Source organism: Nomascus leucogenys, chromosome 15 (assembly GCF_006542625.1).
Source record: "Nomascus leucogenys isolate Asia chromosome 15, Asia_NLE_v1, whole genome shotgun sequence".
NCBI classification, from domain to species: domain Eukaryota; kingdom Metazoa; phylum Chordata; class Mammalia; order Primates; family Hylobatidae; genus Nomascus; species Nomascus leucogenys.
In genome coordinates, this window is record NC_044395.1 from 60,955,273 (window position 1) to 60,976,189 (window position 20,917).

The 20,917-nt window shown below is 49.7% G+C and overlaps 1 protein-coding gene and 1 long non-coding RNA gene across 2 annotated transcripts in view; one reads left to right on the forward strand and one right to left on the reverse strand.

Moving 5' to 3' along the window:
- The first annotated feature begins 6,799 nt into the window (after positions 1-6,799).
- Positions 6,800-9,325, forward strand: LOC105739515. Its single transcript, XR_001115444.2, has 3 exons — positions 6,800-6,928; positions 8,326-8,531; positions 8,904-9,325. It is a non-coding gene; the product is annotated as an uncharacterized LOC105739515 (long non-coding RNA).
- Positions 8,667-20,917, reverse strand: part of DGAT2 (diacylglycerol O-acyltransferase 2) — a 32,508-nt gene continuing 20,257 nt past the window's right edge. The window contains exons 3-8 of the mRNA XM_030828685.1: positions 19,921-20,028; positions 19,481-19,551; positions 13,687-13,891; positions 12,890-13,064; positions 11,787-11,989; positions 8,667-9,853 (exon numbers count right to left, since the gene is read on the reverse strand). Coding sequence (XP_030684545.1) covers positions 9,699-9,853; positions 11,787-11,989; positions 12,890-13,064; positions 13,687-13,891; positions 19,481-19,551; positions 19,921-20,028 — 917 coding nt within the window. The 3' untranslated portion in view covers positions 8,667-9,698. The remainder of the gene's footprint in view (positions 9,854-11,786; positions 11,990-12,889; positions 13,065-13,686; positions 13,892-19,480; positions 19,552-19,920; positions 20,029-20,917) is intronic.

The window sequence follows — 20,917 nt, forward strand, 5'->3', positions numbered from 1 at the left end:
CTGAGAGTTGTCCAGAGAAAACTTTCCTTGGGAACTGATGTTTGCAGTGAGGTCTGAAAGATGAGTAGGAGTTAACTGGACAAAGGAGGCTAGTGAGGGTAGGGGAAGCTGTTTGGATAAAGGAACAGGAGGAACAGCCTGTGAAGGACTATATGGAGCATTGCAGCAATTCGAGGAGAAGGCCAGCCGGTGCTGAGGAGGAAGAGGAGAACACTTTTGAAAGAAATTGGTATTTCAAAACCAAAACCAAACCAAAGACCGCCTTCAGTTTCTTTAACAGTTTAGTGTTGTTCTTATTGGTAATTTTATTTATTTATTTATTTATTTATTTTTGAGACAGGGTCTTGCTCTGTCACCCAGTCTCGAGTACAGTGGTGTGATCATGATTCACTGCAGCCTCAACCTCCTTCCAGGCTCAGTCGATCCTCCCAAATAGCTGAGACTACAGCGCACTGACGCACCTGGCTAATTTTTGTATTGTTTGTAGAGATGGCTTTTGCTATGTTACCCAGGTTGGTCTCGAACTCCTGGGCTCAAGTGATCTGTCTGCCTTGGCCTTCCCAAATGCTGAGATTACAGGTGTGCCTCACTGCACCTGGCCCTTATTTGTAATTTTATACAGCAGAAGCAGCACTATCCTTTGGTGCTTAGAGCTTCTGAAGTCCTAATCCAGCCCTGATGACGCAGAATGAGGCTAGAGACGCTGGCAGGGCTAGGTCCTGCCGGGCATTATAGGCCACAGTGGAGTTTGGATTTCTTTGAGGCTCATGGACAACTATTAAGGGGTTTAAGCAGGGGAGTTACATGCTCTTATTTATGCTTCAGAAATGTCACTCTGGCTGCTGTGTTGAGTAGATTCGGGGGTGGGCAAAGCAGTGAAAATGGTGATGATAAGTTGTGACATTTCTTCATTGAGTTTAAAGACAGTTAGGACAAAAATGTGCTGAGTTCCTGGTAATAAAGGCACTCAAGGGATGTCTGATTTCCCTGTTAGGCTGATTCTTTGACTGATAAGCCACTCCCCAGGCAGGCATAGCATCACAGAGTTTCTGAGAAGGTACACCCTGAATGCAAAGTGGTGTGGCTGAAAGACTCCATGCCAGGGGTAAGCATCTGGAGACCAGTCTGAACCTTTAGCTTATTCACTGCATGATTTTAGACAAATCAATTCCCCTTTATGAGTCCACAGGTTTCCCTAGGACCTAGAGGGAACTAACATTTGCTAAGTGTTTTACATACATTACTCTGGTCAATCCCCACAGGATCCTGTGAAGTAGGTATTATTTATTTGTTTTATTTTTTGAGACAGAGTCTCACTCTTTCACCCAGGCTGGAGTGCAGTGGCACGATCTCGGCTCACTGCAACCTCCACCTCCCAAGTTCAAGCAATTCTCCTTCCCAAGAAGCTGGGACTACAGGTGTGAGCCACCACGCTCAGGTAATTTTTGTAGAGATGGGGTTTTACCACGTTGGCCAGGCTGGTCTCAAACTCCTCACCTCAGGTGCTCCACCCACCTCAGCCTCCCAAAGTTCTGAGATTACAGGCATCAGCCACCGAGCCTGGCTGAAGTGGATATTATTGTCTCAGTTTTACAGATGCCTAAAAAAAGGATCAGAAATTAAAATGACCCATCACATGGTTCTTAGGGCAAATTGATGGTGTGAACCCAGGTCCTCAGGGCAGGACTTTGTCACCCACATCATAGCTTCTGCATTCATTAGAATACACTATTTAGGACTAGTTAGTTATAAATATGAGAAGGGAGAGAACTAGGATGAACCCTGTTATCCGTAAATTAAAACTGGCCAGATCTTGGTTTCTAGATACCGTCCTCCACTAGGAGGAATCAAGACTCTTTGGAGAAGTGGCTGATTTCAGGATTGGGCCAGAAAAAAAGCAAAAGATGATCCTGGGGCATCTAGTTGTGCCAGAAAGTAAGGAAGTCCTCAGAAAAATGATGGGACAAATGACATCAAAGGGACACAGAAGCCAGTTCAAAGGGGCTTCTCACTGTCCAAAACTGGGGCAGTTTAAGCATCAGAATAAATGTTAGAATGGCTTATAACCCATTGAATAAAACAGGATCCATGAGTCTTTATAATAAATGTTTAATAAGAAAGGAGATATTTGTAACTATCTCCTTTCAAATATCAAAATACCAAAAAAAGAGTAACTTTACAGTGGAAAAGTGTGGCAAGTCACCATCTTAAACGTGATCAATGAGGCCAGGCACGGTGGCTCACGCCTGTAATCCCAGCACTTTGGGAGGCCAAGGCGGGTGGATCACGAGGTCAGGAGATCGTGTCCGTCTTGGCTAACACAGTGAAACCCTGTCTCTACTAAAAATACAAAAATATTAGCCAGGCGTGGTGGCGGGAGCCTGTAGTCCCAGTTACTCTACTCTGGATGCTGAGGCAGGGGAATGGTGTGAACCCAGGAGGCGGAGCTTGCAGTGAGCCGAGATTGTGCCACTGCACTCCAGCCTGGGCGACAGAGCAAGACTCCGTCTCAAAAAAAAAAAAAAAAAAAAAAAAAAGAGTGATCAACATGACCATCATCAATCAGTAATATGACAAATTCAAATTATCTGCTTCCTGATAGGATATGATGAGGAGAGCCCATCATCACATCTGTGATATTTCTGCCAAAGATAAATAATCTGAACCAATCATAAGGAAACAATAGGCAAAACAAAACCGAATGGCATTCTAAGAGTACCCAGCCCATCATCTTCAAGATTGTCAAAGTCATGATGGTCAAGGAAAGACTGAGTATCTGTTTCAGATAAAAGAAGATCGAAATAACGTGTGACTCTGAACTTGATCCTTTTGCCAGAATGGACACTATTAAGACAAACGGTGAAATTTGAATAGGGCCTGAGGATTAGATCGTAGTAATGTTTTTATGTTAATTTCGTGGTCTTCATGGTTTCAGTGTAGTTATATAGGGTAACATTCTTGGCCATGCATGGTAGCTCATGCCTGTAATTTCAGCACTTTGGGAGGCCAAGGCAGGAGGATTGCTTGAGCTCAGGAGTTCAAGACCCACTAGAAAGAGAGAGACGTCGGGCTGGGCGTGGTGGCTCACGCCTGTAATCCCAGCACTTTGGGAGGCCAAGGCGGGTGGATCACGAGGTCAGGAGATAGAGACCACAGTGAAACCCTGTCTCTACTAAAAATACAAAAAATTAGCCAGGCGCAGTGGCGGGTGCCTGTAGTCCCAGCTACTCGGGAGCCTGAGGCAGGAGAATGGTATGAACACAGGAGGCGGAGCTTGCAGTGAGCCGAGACTGCACCACTGCACTCCAGCCTGGGCGGCGGAGTGGGACCCTGTCTCAAAAAAAAAAAAAAGAGAGAGACGTCGTCTCCATTAAAAATAAAAAACAATTGGCCAGGTGTGGTGGCACATGCCTGTAATCCCAGCTACTTGGGAGGCTGAGGCAGGAGAATCATTTGAACCTGGGAGGTGGAAGTTGTGCTGAGCCAAGATCACACCATTGCACTCCAGCCCGGGCAATAAGAGCGAAACTGTCTCAAAAAACAAACAAACAAACAAACAAACAAAAAAACAGTAGGGCAGACTTTATTCAGGAGGGGCTACCACAGTGGAGTTCTGTAGCCAGAGAGAGAGATCAGGCTCAACTCCCTAAAGTTTAGATTTTAAAAAATAATTTATTGAGTGCTCGGGTTGTGCCAGGCATTGCTACAAGCAGTTTTTGTGTATCGGCACGACAGTGCTATGAGATTAGAAAGCGAAGGCAGTCATGTTACTTGCCCAAGGTCACATGTTCTGAGTTTTGAGCTGGGATTCTAAAGCAGTGTAACTCCAGTGTTGTTAATCCTACATTTTACTGCCTCTAATGAAATAGTGTTACTAAATATATTTTCGATAAATTTATATAGCAAAGTCATACTTTTTTGGAATATATTTTTATATCATATACATTGAATGAAAAAATATACTGTTCATGTTTAATTAGAAGAAAAATACTTCGACATTAGTTTTCATCAAAAGTAAATATAAATCTCAAAAATCATTTGATACTTCAGAGAATAAACTTTTTAAGATGTATGTTAGTGTGATTCAATGATACATAAAAAACATAAGAAATAAAATTATGTGTATGTATGATTAAAAAAAATTAGATGAAAATATATGAAACAGGCCGGGCGCGGTGGCTCAAGCCTGTAATCCCAGCACTTTGGGAGGCCGAGGCGGGCGGATCACGAGGTCAGGAGATCGAGACCATCCTGGCTAACACGGTGAAACTCGTCTCTACTAAAAATACAAAAATTAGCGGGCGTGTTGGCGGGCGCTGTAGTCCAGCTACTCAGGAGGCTGAGGCAGGAGAATGGCGTGAACCCGGGAGGCGGAGCTTGCAGTGAGCCGAGATTGCGCCACTGCACTCCAGCCTGGGGACAGAGCAAGACTCGTCTCAAAAAAAAAAAAAAAAAAAAAAAATATATATCACTTTCCCTAAACGGAAAGTGGTAAAAAGTATTTTGAAAAAGAGTTTGCAAGGAAGGGAAACAGGAATATGAAAAAGAAGTTTGAAATATATATATGAAGCATGCGTTTGCTGTAAAAATTGTGGTGGAAGCAGGGGGTGGGGGAAGTCCCCACTTTTCTCCTCCTCATGATCCCATTATAACTCTTTAAATGGGAAAATATTCCACCCTCTCCGAAGTACTAGGGAAAAGTGCCTTCCAAACTTGTAGTCCACCTCATGGAAAGAAAAGTGAAATATTTGATTTGTGAGAAGACTAGAGGTTGTCATCCTCTGGTCCAACTTCTCTATCAGGTGGTGTAAATATATTAAATATATATTAAATATATTAAAGTATATATATTAAAGTATTAGTTTAAGACACAAACTGGGTGGCTTAAAACAGAAATTTGTTCTCTCACAGTTCTGGAGTCCAGAAGTCCAAAATCAAGGGCTGTGCTCTCTTAGAAGGCTCGAGGAGAGAATCCTTCTATGCCCCTTCCAGATTCTAGTGGTTCCAGGTGTTCCTTGCCTTGTGCCTACACAACTCCCAATCTCTGCCTCCGTTTTTTGTTTTGTTTTGTTTTGTTTTGTTTTTGAGACAGAGTATTGCTCTGTCACCCAGGCTGGAGTGCGGTGGCACAATCTCCACTCACTGCAACCTCCACCTCCCGGGTTCAAATGATTCTTTTTTTTTTTTTTTTTTTTTTTTTTTTGAGATGGACTTTCGCTCTTGTTGCCCAGGCTGGAGTGCAATGGCGTGATCTCGGCTCACTGCAACCTCCACCTCCTGGGTTCAAGCGACTCTCCTGCCTCAGCCTCCCGAGTAGCTGGGATTACAGGCATGCACCACCACCCCAGCTAATTTTGTATTTTTTAGTAGAGACGGGGTTTCTCCATGTTGGTCAGGCTAGTCTTGAACTCTCGACCTCAGGTGATCTGCCCGCCTCAGCCTCCCAAAGTGCTGGGATTACAGGCATAAGCCACTGTGCCCAGCCAGGTTCAAACAATTCTTGTGCCTCAGCCTCCCAAGTAGCTGGGACTACAGGTGTGCACCACCACACCTGGCTAATTTTTGTATTTTTAGTAGAGATGGGGTTTTGTCATGTTGGCTAGGCTGGTCTCACTACATTGCCCAGGCTGGTCTCGAACTCCTGGGATCGAGCAATTCTCCTGCCTCGGCCTCCCAAAGCGTTGGGATTGTAACGATGAGCCACTGCGCCTGGCCTGTTCTTCTAAGAACACCTATCATTTAATTTGGGTCCCATCTAGATATTCAGTATTACCTCATCTTGAAATCTTTAACTTAATTTTATCTGCAAAGGCCCTTTTTTCCAAATAAGACTACATTCACAGGTTCAAGGGATTAGGATGTGGACATATTGTGTGGGCCACTATTCAACCCACTACACCATTCTCATATGGCCTGCCCCTCTTTTCTCTCAAGCTACCCTGCCCAAATGATGGGGAAATTAAGATGTTAATCTTAATTTGTATTAATCTGGACTAAAGTGTCAACCAACCACTAAGAAAATAACTCAAAAACATACAGAAACAAGATGATGATTAAAATAGTATATTACAAAACAGTTGTCTAACACACAAGGCAGGAATGGAAAAAGAGAGGAATAAAAAAATAAGACACACAGAAAACTAATAGCAAAATGACAGATGTAAATCCCACCTTATAATTATATTACATGTAAAGAGACTAAAACAATCATATGGCAAAGAATAGAAATGTGGATATAAAAAATATCCAACACTATTATGTCTACAACACACTTTATATTCAAAGACACAAATAAGTTGAAAGGGAAAGGATAGAAAAGACATTCCATGCAAATAGGAACAAAAGAGAGTTGGGGTTGCTGTACCAATATAGGTTATACACAGTAAACTTTGAGACAGAAACTCTTACTACAAAGAGAAGCATTTTATAATGATAAAGGGTGGATTCATCAGGAAGACATAATATAAACATGTTATAAACATGCATGCGGCTAACGGCAGAGTCCCAAAACACATGAAGCAAGAACTGACAGAACTGGAGGGAGACATCAATCAATAACAACAGTTGGAGAATTCAATACCGTGCTCTGAATAATGGATAGAACAACTAAGCAGAAGACCAACAAAGAAAGAGGAGATTTGAACAACGTGATAAGCCAATTTGACCTAATAGATATCTTTATCTGTGAAACACCCTAGCTTTTAGCCTGGGTAGGAGCTGGAGAGATGTGAAAATGTGGAAAGCAAGCCTAAGCCGCTGTGTGGCCTATGCCTGAGAGCCATCTTCAGCGACCCCTTGTGGCTGTATCTGGGAACCACAGACAGAATCATGGAACCGACCATCTTCAGTCTCAAAGGGCTGCCCTCACCACTACACCCAAGGGCAGAAGGTCTTCGGGGCAAAGGCGGTTCCAGTTCCTTCTCCCAAGGTAACAACTCCCATCCCAAGGCAATGTTCACAGAACCTACCAGAGTCCCCCCTGCCCCATGCACAGCTTAAGACCAGGGTGGTCTCAGCTCTGATCAGGCCACTGAGGGCATCCCTCTGGGATTTGGGACCCGGTTATTGTCTCTGTTCTCCTTAGGCAGATGGTGGAGTTCCCCAGTGCACAGAAGGTGCTCACTCTTCACAAAAAGCAGTGCTTGAGAATAACAGACTACCTTGGTGGAGTAGCCTTAGTTAAGGCCAGGGCTTGACTTGAAGCGAGAGACTGAGGTTGCAGTCCAGCCTTGGGTCAGCCTCAGGCTGGGGCTGGGGTGATGCTGAGACCCTCATCAGAAAAAAGGCCTTTCCCCCATCCGAAAGGAAATGGCTGTCCTCTGACCTGAGCACTCTAGCCTGAGGCCTGCCTGGCACTAGAAGCCAGCCTCTGTTGTCCCGTCCCAGCACTCCTCTCACTGCTCTGCCTTCCTGCCCACATAGAAACTCTGGAGACACCAGCTCCCCACCCTTCCAAGCCAAGCCCCACTGCTGTCTCTGCCTCCTCCATTTTTCAAAGCAGCAATGTTTTTCCAATCAGGCCTCCCTATCCTTCCCCTGCGGCTCTGCCCTTCACTGCCTTCCTTTCCTGGCGACTCTCAGCTGCCCTTCAAGGCCCATCTCAGGCATTCTTTCCTCAGTGAGGCACCCCTGGGCAGGTTGGGGCTTCTGGCACAGCTCTGACCGCCCTGCATATTCTCAGCTGTTCCCAGTGTTTGTCTCTGCTCCCAAGTAGCTCTCTCACAGTTTCTGGCACAGAGGAATTGGCCCGGAGGGGGATGAACAGCAAGGACAGGCAGGACAGTTCTGGCAGTAAGGAAGTTAGAACAAGGTCCTTTGGTCTCAGCTGGGAAGGGTTCCCAGGTGCTTAGTACTCAGTGAACAGAAAGGAATTAGAAAAGAGGTGGCATCTTGTAATCACTAGGGTGACAGCAGCCTTTTTGGTAGAGCTGAGGCCAGGGGCAGGGAACACGGCTTGAGTGACCCATAAGGAGCCTTCCAGCTCAGCCACTCAAGGGCCCTCCAACTGGACAGGAGCCCTTTACCACGTGGTAGGCACCATGTGAAGTGGCTCCCAATGACCCCTGCCCCCGGCATCCATCCCCTGGTGTAATCCCCTCCCCTCCAGTGGGAGCTGGACCGAGCAATGTTCATTTAATGAACAGAATATGGCAAAAGTGACAGGATATCACTTCCCAGGTTAGGTTATAAGGGCCTGGGACTTCCGTCTTGCTCACACACTTCACTCCACTCACTGGCTCTTCTTGCTAAGTCAGCTGTTGTGCCGTGAGCTACCCCATGGAAAGGCCCATGTGGCAAGGAACTGAGAGTGGCCTCTGTCAACAGCCAGTGAGGAAGTCAATCCTGCGAACAACTGCAGGAACGGCCTTGGGAGTGGATCCTTCCTCAGCCCGGCTCCAAGACAACTGCAGCCCTGTGAGAAACCCTGAGCGGAGGACCAAGCCAAGCCTCAAATCATGACTTGGAACTGGGAGACAACAGATGCTGTTGGAAGCCATTGACCTCTGAAGTAGTTTGTTACACAGTGACAGGTAACTTACACACCACGGCAGGGTCATGTGGGCCAAAGGTGCAAGGGGCTAGAGGGCTCACAGGGCAGCCAGCTGGGGCCCCAGTCTTCCCCAGGTGTCAGCAGCAGATGCAGATGCAGCCCCAGCAATAACTCATAGAGGATTCTCACTTTCATTTATTTTCTAGGCATATACAAAAGTCTGACATGGTGCAATGATCTCATCAAGAGATAACAGAACACACAGGAGAGGGTTGGGTTTCCTCCTCGGCCCAACCCCCTCAGGAAGGCACAGAAAAGTGAGGCTTGGGTTCAGGGGCCACCTGCTTTGGAACTAATCTTCTGCTCAGAAGGCCAGGCCCCTTCTGAAGAGGGACCTTTTCCTCACATCCAGAATCTGGGATCTGGGGAAGGTAAACTGAGGCCACCAATAAGCATGTGCTCCAGGCCAAGGCTGAGTCTGTGCTGCATCCATGTCGTCAGCCACCCAAGAAAAACCAGTTACTCCACCTAGCTCATGGTGGCGGCATCCTCCCTGCAATGGTGCATGTGGGCAGTCCTTTCCCCTGCAGGGTGTCATTGTCACCCCTATCCTCATCCTGGAGGCCAGTCCAGGCTCCAATGTGAGTGACTAGGGGTGAGGTGGGGGTGGCAGAAGGGAGATCAAACTGGAGCATTCCAAATGCCTACTACTGCCCTCACACAACGGGGCAACTGTGCTCTCCAACTCCTCCCCTTGGCAGAGAAACTGGTCCTGCAGTTTCAGGACTAGACGAGTGTGGGGTAGTGGCAATAGAGGGGCTTGTATGAGAAGTGGCTTTCGCCTCTCATCCCTAGGGGCAAAAAGTGAATCGCCTAACTGGTCCAAGTCACTAATGGCAATCCTTCTTCCCCAGTGAGCCAAGACTGAGTTTCCTCTGTCACTTCAGGACGGGAAGAAGAGAGGTTAGCTGAGCCACCCAGATTAGGCCCAGATTTAGCCACCACCTAGAACAGGGCAAGCTGGAAGTGAAAGAACTTGAAATACTGCCTTTTTCCTTCTTAAAAAAGACCTAACATTGTAATGGTTTAGCAAAATTATTATAATTTCTTTTAAATAACCCACAGACACCCATGACACTTCCAAATTTACAGAGCAAAAAAGCGATTTGCAGCTGGTTCCTCCAGGGAGTTGGCCCCGAAGGCTGGCTCAGTTCACCTCCAGGACCTCAGTCTCCAGGAGGCCGAACTTGGTCTTGTGCTTGTCGAAGAGCTTCACCAGGGCCTCCATGTACATGGTGTGGTACAGGTCGATGTCTTGCTGGGTTGGGTGCTCCAGCTTGGGGATGGTGATGGGCTCTCCCACTGCAGGGACAAGGAAGAGGCTTCTGGTTAGTCAACACCCTTCCCCTGGGCATCCACCATGATGCTGAAGTCGGTGACGCTGGGCTGTGGGCCCGCCATGTGGTAGGAACTGTGCCAAATGCTTTATGTGCTGCATCTCTGGTTGTCCCCTATTACAGATGAAAAGACTGAGGCCCAGGGGCATGTGAAGGGACCCACCCGAGGCCACACAGGTGCTAAGCTGCAGATGGGTTCAAGACTGGTTGAACCCACTGCATTCTTCTAGGAGGGTCTATGAGAGTCAGGGGATCAAGTAAACATCTTTGCTTTTGCTCTGCTCTGGGCAAGCCATTCCTGCCTCTCTAAGCCTCAGTTTCCTCATCTGTCACATGGGGATTCTTCCTCATAGGGCTTTTCTAAGGATTCTGTGAGGAATGTGACATGCTTTAAAAAGTGTAGGCCAGGCGTGGTGGCTCACACCTGTAATCCCAGCACTGTGGGAGGCAAAGACCCGCAGATTGCTTGAGCTCATGAGTTCAAGACCAGCCTGGGTAACATGGTGAAAATCGTCTCTACCAAAAAAAAAAAAATACAAAAAATTGGCTGGGTGTGGTGGTGTACGCCTGTAGTCCCAGCTACTCAGGAGGCTGAGGTGGGAGGATCGCTTGAGACGGGGAGGCGGAGGTTACAGTGAGCCGAGATTGCGCCACTGCACTCCAGCCTGGATGACAGAATGAGACCCTGTCTTAAAAATAAAAAAATAAAAAAATAAAAAGTGTGGTTAAGGGCAGGAGAGGAGAGAGAAGACCAGCATTTATGATCTGTGCGTTACTTTATTTTCTTATCCTGCTGCATCTCCATACCCAATCCATTCCTATGTCCTGCCAATGCTATTTCCGAAATTTTCCCAAATCATGCACATCTCTTCCATCTCCACTGCTACTCCCTTGGCCCAAGCCACTGGCTACCAAAACAGCCTCTGGGCTGGTCTCGTGGCTTCCACTTTTCTAACCCATCTTCCATCCAGCAGCTCCAAGGATCATTTTTAAATGCAAATCTGAACTTCTCCTCCCAAACACTGTCTGGTAGCTCTCCATTCTCAAAGTGAAGAGCAAATTCCTTCACATTACCCACAGGACCCAGCCCCTCCCCAGCCACACCTGTGCATGGAAATGTTCCTGCTGCCTCCCTGTTGCTTTATCTCTACCTAAAAGTACAAGGCAGGACACCTGGCCTAGGAACGCAAAGGATCCCCTGTGTGAGCTTTGGCCCTTTGAGTCTGCTGCCAAGGGCCCATGTGCTCCTGTGGGATCCATTAACATGCACACACACACCTACAATAGGTAATTCTTCAGAATCCTCTAAACAGTCCCAAATACACCCAAAACAACACAGACGAGGGCCAAGTGCAACCAGTGTTTTCCACTCTTCTGACAGGTCTATGCTGCAGTCATATTAATGTTTTTCTTTCTGTTCTTCAAAAAAACTACACAATCTTGCTTCTGAACTTCACGTAGGCTATTGTTTCTGATACAAAAATCTCTTCCTCCTCTATTTTGCTAGATAATTCCTACCAGTTAGCAGTGCAAGAGTTACCTCCTCCCTGGGGTCCGCTATGACTCCCTAGAGCACCTGTGCATCCTCATCACATTCCCCCACTAGTCTTTGCTGTAATAGTCTTCCCTGATAGACTAGTGGGTACTACAAACCCAGAGACTGCAGGTTTTCTTTCCTCACCTATCACAGAGCTTGGTTCATCACATAGGCTCAATTCCCCGACTCCTACTGCTACCCCTCTTGACCAGTATCAGCACCCAACACTTCAAAGTCCTCATGGCTAAGGGCATGGCCATCAGAGCCAGATGGCCTGCACTGCAATCCCGTCTCTACTGCTGATTAGCTGTATGGCACCCTGTGTTCAGGACAGCCCTTGGTCTGCAGGCTAGGAGCTTACCAACAGTGGTAATGGGCTTGGAGTAGGGCACCAGCCCCCAGGTGTTGGAGGAGAAGAGGCCTCGACCATGGAAGATGCATGGGGCGAAACCAATGTATTTCTGGAACTTCTTCTGGACCCATCGGCCCCAGGAGCCCTCCTCAAAGATCACCTGCTTGTACACTTCATTCTCTCCAAAGGAGTAGATGGGAACCAGGTCGGCTCTGGAAGGGAGAGGCCAGGGTCTGTCATACCCTACTTACTGGCTTCAGTCTATGTCAGCCTAGAGGCCCTGGACACTGGCCAAGTGTCCCCCTCCCCCAACTGGGTGTACCAGAATCACCTGGGTGTCCCAAGTTCACATGACCCCTCTCTACCAGGTTCTGATGGGCCTTCTGCCCCATTGCTAATGACTGGGGAGCATATCAGAGCTCTGGGTCCCCCAGGCAAAGGGAAGGCTGAGCGCCCTGCTCTGGAATGCCTGTTTTCCACTTCTTCCTGCAGGGCCTGCCTCTGCCAGGAAGTTCTCCCGGTCCCCCCACCAACCCAGGCCTCTCTTAGCCCTGGACTCACCATTGTTTCACAGTCTCAGCACATTGTGTTGTCACTGTCCGTCCCTCCACCCTCCCCCACCGTTGGTGCTCCCTGAAGGCAGGGACGGGGTCCAATATGAATGTGTCCCCAGGGGCTGGCCGAGGGCTGAGCCTGCAGGGCAGCCTCTTCTTCCAAAGCCTGAGGTAAGGTCCCCAGGGGACAGAGAAAACAGCTGCTGTCCCCCAGCCACATTCCACACCACCCTCCTTCCTGACCTCCTGGTCTCCCAGCAAAATGATATATTCTGGCCCCAGGTGGTCCAGTCCTGCATATAAGCCTGGACTCTCAGCCCATCTGCAAGGGCCCACAGGCTACAGGTTGCATCTGTGCCCACCCAGACACACATGGGCAAACTTGGCCCACACTGTGCAGTCTGGGCTCCAACATCCCCTCCCTAACAGAATGACTGATTCCCTTCCATGCCTTCCTGGGGTCTGGGTCCTGTCTTCAGGGTCCAAGGAGTCTGCTGCCTTGGGCTGAGGGGCACTGGAGGGGTGTGTGTGTGTGTGTGTGTGTAGGGAGGCACTCACCCATGACGCAGGGCCAGTTTCACAAAGCCCTTGCGGTTCCGCAGGGTGACTGCATTCTTGCCAGGCATGGAGCTCAGAGACTCAGCCGCACCCCCCACCACGATGATGATAGCATTGCCACTCCCATTCTTTGAAAGCAAATAGTCTATGGTGTCCCGGCTGACAGGGCAGATACCTGAGGGGAGGAAAGGACGCAACAGTCAGGGTTGCCCATGGATCCACTCCCCATCCCCAGCACACAGTCAGGTATAAAACATAAAGAACCCTGGACTTGGGCCCCAGACCTAGCCCAGCCCCTTTGGAGTTGTCTGGTTCTGTGTAAGCTATTCATTTTTCTGAGCCTCAGTTTCCTCATCTGTAAAATGCAGCTAATGATACAAAGTTTTGGGAACTCATGCATTTGGCAAACATTCCCTGGGCCCTAATTCTGCCAAGTTGGTGCGAGGTGTTGGGGATCCCAATGCATCAGTCTGGTGGGAGGTCTCAGGCAGGTGGACAATTAGAGTGCCATGGACAACAATCAGGTTGTACAGAAGGCAACACAAGGGCTGGGGGTCTCCAGAAAAGGGGGTCAAAGAAGGCCTTCTAGGGAAGATGTTATCCAAGTTGAATTCTGAAGACCATATGGACAGCTCTCCTCCTCAGCCCTGACCCACCATGTCTGAAGCAGGTTGCATCTCCCAATGCAGGCCCAGCACCAAGGAATGGTGTGTTGGCTCCCTGTGTCACCCTGCCTGATGGAGAGGCTCAGGCCTTGACAACAGTGCCCAGCAGGAGCAGAGGGGGTGGATTCTCACCTCCAGACATCAGGTACTCCCTCAACACAGGCATTCGGAAGTTGCCTGCCAGCGTAGCCAGGTAAGGCCGTATGCCTGGGAACTTCTTGCTCACTTCTGTGGCCTCTGTGCTGAAGTTGCAGAAGGCACCCAGGCCCATGATACCATGGGGGTGGTATCCAAAGATATAGTTCCTGGTGGTCAGCAGGTTGTGTGTCTTCACCAGCTGCAAGGATGACCTTGGGTCAGAGGAAACTGGCTGGGAGAGGGATACCAGGGCATACCCAGAGGGTAGGGAGGGATTGGATATGTTATTTCCCCTGGGCCTCCATGGGCCTGAGGGCTGCAATGAATCTCCACACCTGACCTCAGACTCTCATCCCCAGGGCCACAGTGCTGGTGTTGGGCAGTCACCATTTGCACTGTGGGTCTCTGGGAAGGGGTGGGCAATGTTTGCCCTTGTTCCTCTCAGTCCCCAGCCATGCACATAGCAGCTCTTCTTCTTTGCATTCTGCCAGCCTCCTGCCTTCCCTCCCTCTGGGCCCATCCTCTTCACCACAGCCAGAGTGACTATTCTAAAAGTCAAATCCAACCCTTGTCACTCTCAGACTGGAGAGGGTGTCTGGCTTCATGTGAGTAAAGTCCAAGTTCCTGAGTTTGACAACCGGGGCCTTGGCTGCAAGCTCTGCCCCCACTGTCAGTCTCTCGAAACTGTGAGCTCCTTGGAGGTAGGGTTTACTTGGCCCTGTGCTCTGTGGGCTCCTCCACAGCTCACAGAATGAGACGGGCAGCCCACCTCCTACTCCCCTGGCCTGGAAAAGGGACACTGCAGCTGGCCCAAATGGAAACTTTCCCACAGCTCAGTTCAGGTTCTAAGGCAGGAAGGACAAGACAGGACAAGCGACAGCCCTGTGCCAGCCAGCCTGGGGTAGAGGTTATTGTAAGGCTGCAGCAGCTGAGGACCTGACCTGTGGTATTAAGGACATTGGGATCCTCCAAATGATGATTGGCTTCCTCAGGGCCCACCCCCTGCCCTGGGGCTGGTGCTTGAAGGGATGGGTGATGCAGTGTCCCTAAACCCTGAGCCATGAGAGGCAGAGCCTGTGACACCTACCCTGTGTTACAAGGAATGTGATGGGGGTGGAGGAGGCTGAGAGTGACAATGAGTAAGGGTATTCTGCTCATAAAAACATCACTTTTATTCTGATTAGAAAAATAATAGGGCCAGGCATGGTGGCTCATGCCTGTTATCCCAACACTTTGGGAGGCCAAGGTGGGAGGATTGCTTCAGCTCAGGGGTTTGAGACCAGCCTGGGCAACATGGTGAAACCCTTATCTCTACACAAATACAGAAATTAACTGGGCATGGTGGCATGCACCTGTGGTCCCAGCTACTCAGGGAGGCTGAGGTGGAAAGATGGCTGAAGCCCAGGAGGCAGAGGCTGCAGTAAACCAAGATTGCGCCACTGCAGTCAAGCCTGAGTGACAGAGTGAGAAGAAAGGAAAGAAGGAAAGGAAGAAAGGAGAGAAGGGAGAGGAGAGGAGAGGAGAGGAGAGGAGAGGAGAGGAGAGGAGAGGGGAGGGGAGGGGAAGGGAGGGGAAGGGAGGGAGGGGAAGGGAGGGGAGGGGAGAGGAGAGGAGAGGAGAGGGGAGGGAAAAGAAAAGAAAGAAACTTCTAGAGAGTTTTAAAAATATAGGAAAGCAAAAAGAAAAAAAATCCATAATATTTCCATCCAGATAAAACAATCTGATGCATTGAGTCCTTTTTCTACTCAAAAATATACATGCTCTTTTTCAAAACCCACAAAATTGAGGTTATATGGGTTATATACGCATTTTTATATCATTTTCTACCAAACATACAGCTATCTGTCCTTATCAAAATCCCTCAGTTCCATGTCTTCTCGTGGCTGCATTTGTATTCTACAGCACAGCTCTCCTGCATGTAACAGCACCGACTCAAACCCTGATTGACGGACATTTTAAAAGCTTCCAAAATTTCCCGCTTAGAAGTAATGCTTCAATAAATACCTTATCTTTGTCCACATACCTGACTGCTTTTGTGAAACAAACTTCTAGAAATACAATTCCTGGAGAACAAGGAATGAACACGTTGGTCTTTTTGGCTGCCCTGCCTCAAAAGAGGTGACATCAATGACACTCCCACCTGAGTGCTGCAAAGTGCCCCTTCCCTGCACTGGTGCCAGCTAGAAGCAGAGTCACTGGCCACCAGCAGAATGTCAAGAGCCCAGGTTTTCTGTGACTCTAGATTTGGGAGCCTTCTGGCAGAGTTGAAGGACTTGTGTGCAGCTCTGGGGGAGAGGGTGCTGGTGGCTGGCCTTGGAAAATTGAAATGCAAATCTTCAGGTGACAGAGGGGATGGAAAAGGGTGGCTGGCACCATTCCCAGCTCTGACGCTGCCAGTCTGTGCAAATGTGAGCAAGACTCCCTCACTCTCATCCCCACTGCTTGGGGCACTGATGCTCTTTCTCCCGCTTTGCCCTTGGCAAACAGATTAAAGTTGCTCAAAAACCAAACAAACTCTCAGCTACTCCCCAAATCAATGGGAAACAGCAACAGTCTAATCCATGGCTAGTGGGGCTCGGGGCAGCGAGCAGATCTCAAAATCTTGTTTACATGAGCTCTGTAAGATTGCTGTTCCAATGTTTTGCCTAACAAGCAGGTCTGCCCACCAAGTTAGCTCTCAGTGAAGCTGGAATTAAAAAGCTCCTTGTGCTAGTTTCGATGAAAAAGGCAGGCAGGCATTGAGGGAATTGCTGGGGCAGCCAATACCGGGCGGGAAACTTGGAAACTTACTCCTGAGCTGATGGCCAGGACTGGGATAGTTACCCTGGCAGGTGACCATCACACCATGCAGCATCTTTTTGTCCCCTTCCTATGGCTCCCCCTACCTTCCCATTGGGCCCTGATAACCAGGAACCCACAGCACTGCATGGGCTGGCAGAGCCCTGAAAGGTCTAAGCCATTCCTTGGATGACAGGGGGAAGCTGAGGCCTAGAGAAGGGAGCTACACTTCCCCTGTGGAGGTCACAGCAAATTATCCTGCACTTCTGGAGCAGGCCAGTCGCTGCACTTTTCCCTGGGCTGCTGGATGAAGATGTGTCACCCAGTGGGCCCCAGGTGGCTCTTTAAATCATTTCCTCCCTCCCCAAGGCTCTGAAGGGACAATTGGTTGAATGAGGTCCCTTGGGACACAGTGCAAATCAATGCCTTTGCTGTAGGACCCAGAAGAATGTAGGCATCTGACCAGCTCTGATGCGTTTTCATGTCACACTCCCCTCCCCCAGGGCTGGAGAGAATGTCCGTTCTGGAGGGAGGGGAAAGATACCGCCAATGAAGGCTCTGTTGACACGCCTGCTCTTGTGTCCTCTTGCTGCCTGTTTCCCGTGGCAAAGTCCCAGCCCAACACGATGCCGAGGCCAGGCCTGCTGGCTAATGTCAGTCTGGGACACATTCCTATCAAGTCACTCTTTATACCCTGCCTCCCAGGAGAGGAAAGGTGCTCAGATAGGCTTGTCCCACCACAGTAGTGCCTAGAGGAAAAAATTCAGACCCACAGAAGAGCAAAGGCTTGCTTAAGTTTACACAGCACGGCACAGTGATGGTGAAAGTAACACAGGAGTAAGACCATGGGCCCCAAAGCAGACAGCCCTGGTTCCTACACTAGTCCTGCTACTACTTAAGCTTTGTGACCTTGGGATAGTCCCTCCTCTCTGTGCCTCAGTAAGCCTATCAGTGAAATGAGGCAGATGGACAGGTGATTCTAAGCTTAGAGAGAGTCCTTCCTAGTCTCCGCTCCAAGGATTCTGCCTACACCTTGGGGAGAGGTGACATGGGGCACTGTCTGCTCCTCTTCCAGGTGGCTGGTGGTCTCGGTGGCTGTTGCTAACACAAGAACCCCACCTGTGCCAACAGAAGGGATACACTCTGGGCCAGAGGAGCTGTTCTGGCGACAAAGACCAGAGTCCCACCAGGAAGGGAGTAGGTGGGCGGCTGGGTAGTGGCAGATCTTCATTACATGATTACTGTCAAGAGGCCAGGAAAAGGGGGTGGGACAGGAGGGTCACACACACCCCTGTAGAGTGTCAGACCTGATGTCAGATCATCAAGGCCAAGTGAAGGGGAGATTGAGGCCCGGAGGGACAGAGGCAGGCTCAGCCTAAGCCCCAGGTTGAGGCTTAACACCCCAGCCTGCCTCAGGCTCAGTTTGGCTTTTGTCCTAGTGCCCCAGGGAGCCCTCACAGGGCCGGGTTGTATGTGCCCTATGGCTCCAACTCCCAGCTGACTTCTTGGAACAGAGATGTGAGAAGGACACAGGGGTTTGTTTGGTTCTTTTGGAAGGGTGGAGATCGGATAGCAAAGGACACCTGCCTGTCCCAGGTCTGACCAACAATCCTCAGGTCATCCTATTCTAAGTGGATGGGGCTACTGGCCTCCTGGAGGCTTCCAGAGGACCAGGCCACAGTGGCAACAGAGAACACTGGAGCCTGGCCCCTGAGGTGAGAGAGAAAGCAGAGAGAGCAGTCTATCATCACTCACACCCAATCAGAACTGATCACTTTTAATCATACAGACAGCTCCATTTTGCAGATGAGGCTCAGCAGGCTTGAGAAAGTCTGCCCATGGCCCCATGGCAGAAAGTGACAAAGTCTATCAGGACGCATTAGATACCCCAAGGGCAGGGCTGACTTGTGTCCCCATGCCCAGCAGAGCCCTGCACTGGACAGGGAACAATGGTGGCAGGTTAATAAATGGAGTGACAGGGCAGGAACTTAAGCCGAGATCTCCAGCAGCAAAGGGGGAGAGGGAGACCCAGGAAGCTGGAATCAATCCAATGGGGAAATCCAGGGATTGAATTTCTCCCAGAGAAACAGGCAGTAGGAAATCAGTGGAAAAGAACCTGGGCCCCGAATTCAATAAGCCTGGATGGTGGTTGCAATGTTGCCATCATACTAGACTATGCAGCCTGGACAAGTCCTGCCCATCTCTGAGGCTCAGTTTCTTTACCTCCAAAATGAGAGGGTTGGGTCCTATGACGCAACTTTCTCCCAACAAAAACAGCTTCAAATTTTCTGCAGTCAGAGAGATGGGGTCAGGAAAAGGAGAAGGAACGCTGACCCTGAGGAGCAGGAAGGTCCCGGGAAGACTGGGCTTAGGCTAAGGATGAGCAGAAGGAGCTGGCCCTGCCACCCCCAAAATACCGAATGCAGTGAAGGATTCAGGGTTACTCAGCCACTGCCCCCAGGCAGCACACCAGGATCTCAGTCACTGACTCACAACAGCAAATATACACCACCCTGCACCCTGCACAGAACACTTTCACATTCACGTGCTGCCTCCACTCTTCAGCACCCCTACCTTCTGCGGGGTACTCAGCAGCTAGGGTGTGCTGGGGCTGGGGTGTTGAGTGAGCTGGCCAGACAGGTCTTTCCCCTGTGGGGAAAACCTTCAGAATCCTGCCAGAGTTATCCTCAATTCACCAGCATCGCCCACATGCATCAGGGCCAGATGGCTGTGCCTCACCAGCCCAGCTTGCAGACCACGCAGGGGCCAGACAGAGCTGAGACTGAAAGCCAAACTGAGCCACCATTTCCCTGTCAGGGCCTCAGGACTGGCCCAGAGAAGATGGATACTCAAAAGAGCAGTGGGGTCCCCAGCACAGCCAGTGACACAGTAGGAAGGAAACCCAGAGACCAACTTGGTCTAAACTTGCTTCCCTGTGGGTGGGTTAAGGCCTGAGTTCAGATTTCCCAACCATTCCCACCCTCCCAAGGTAACACTCACAGCACTTTACCTGGATGGGGAAGTAGTCTCGAAAGTAGCGCCACACAGCCCAGTTTCGGACCCACTGTGACCTCCTGCCACCTTCCAGGGAATAAAATACAGAGTTGGTGGGGGTGGGGGTACATTTGGGCAAGGCAGACAGGACAGGGCCAGTGTGAAACCCAAGCAGGTGACCATCACCCCATGCAGCATCTTTGCCCCCTTCCCATCGGGCCCTTTTCCACATTCATTCCCTCACGTTATGCAAACTCTCGACTGAGTGTGAACTCTTGTTAGGACCAGAACAGTGCCTTTTGAGGGGCTTTTAACCTCCCCCCAAAAGGACTAGTCCAGTGCTTTTCACAAAGTGGGTGTTAAAAGAGACAGCACTCAGGATGAGGCCCTTCAGCTTGTGCAGGGGGGAGAGCATCCCTAGAATGAGAGGTGGGGCAAGGGAGGTCTTGCACTTACCTTTCTTGGGTGTGTTCCAGTCAAACACCAGCCAAGTGAAGTAGAGCACAGCGATGAGCCAGCAATCGGTGCAGAATATGTACATGAGGATGGCACTGCAGGCCACTCCTGGGGGGCAGATGGCCACAGGTCATGTCCTACTGGGCTTCATCTCCCCTCTGGGCCATGGTGGATGGAGTGAATGTTTACTGTGGCACTAAGCTAGGCACACCCAGGACTATGGGCATGGGGCCCACAAACCCTGAGAAATAGCTACAGGAATGCTCAGCCCAGGTAGCAGCAGATTCCTGGGACAAGAGGAGCCTCATCTCCCAGACTCTGATGGACTGTCCTGGCATCGAGGGGCCCATGGGCTCCATGTTATCTGGACAGGAGCACCAAAGGAGATAGGCTTCAGCTTCTTGTGAAGCTGTTCTTACTGTCCCCTACCTGTGTGCACCCCCATGCCAGCACCCAGCTCAGACACTGTGGATAAGGGGAGGGAATACCTACCCAGTGTCTCTGCATCTCAAGACTTGGGCTGAGCCACTGTCTCAAGTGTGAGGCAGGGTGACTTTGCCCCATTTTAGAGATAGGAACACTGAGGCTCAAGGGGGAGATAACTTGCCCAAGGTCACCAAGCAGGACAGTGACAGAGCCAGGATTCAAACACAGGTCTGACTCTACAGTCCATTCTCTGTATTAGGCTTTAGAAATTCACCAAAGTCCCAGACCATCACTGGAGGGACCGGAGAGGGGATGCTTGCCCAGGAGGAGGGCTGGCTCCCTTCCAACGTAACGGCAATCCAGGAAGTCCCAGGCCAAAGCGCAGAGCCCATCAGCCTCCCTGTCTTCAAAAACTTCAGCAGCCAGGCACAGTGGCTCACACCCATAATCCCGGCACTTTGGGAGGCTGAGGTGGTGGACTGCTTGAGCTCAGAAATTCAAGACCAGCCTGGGCAACATAGCAAGACTCCATCTCTACAAAAAAATTTTAAAAATTAGCTGGGCAAGGTGG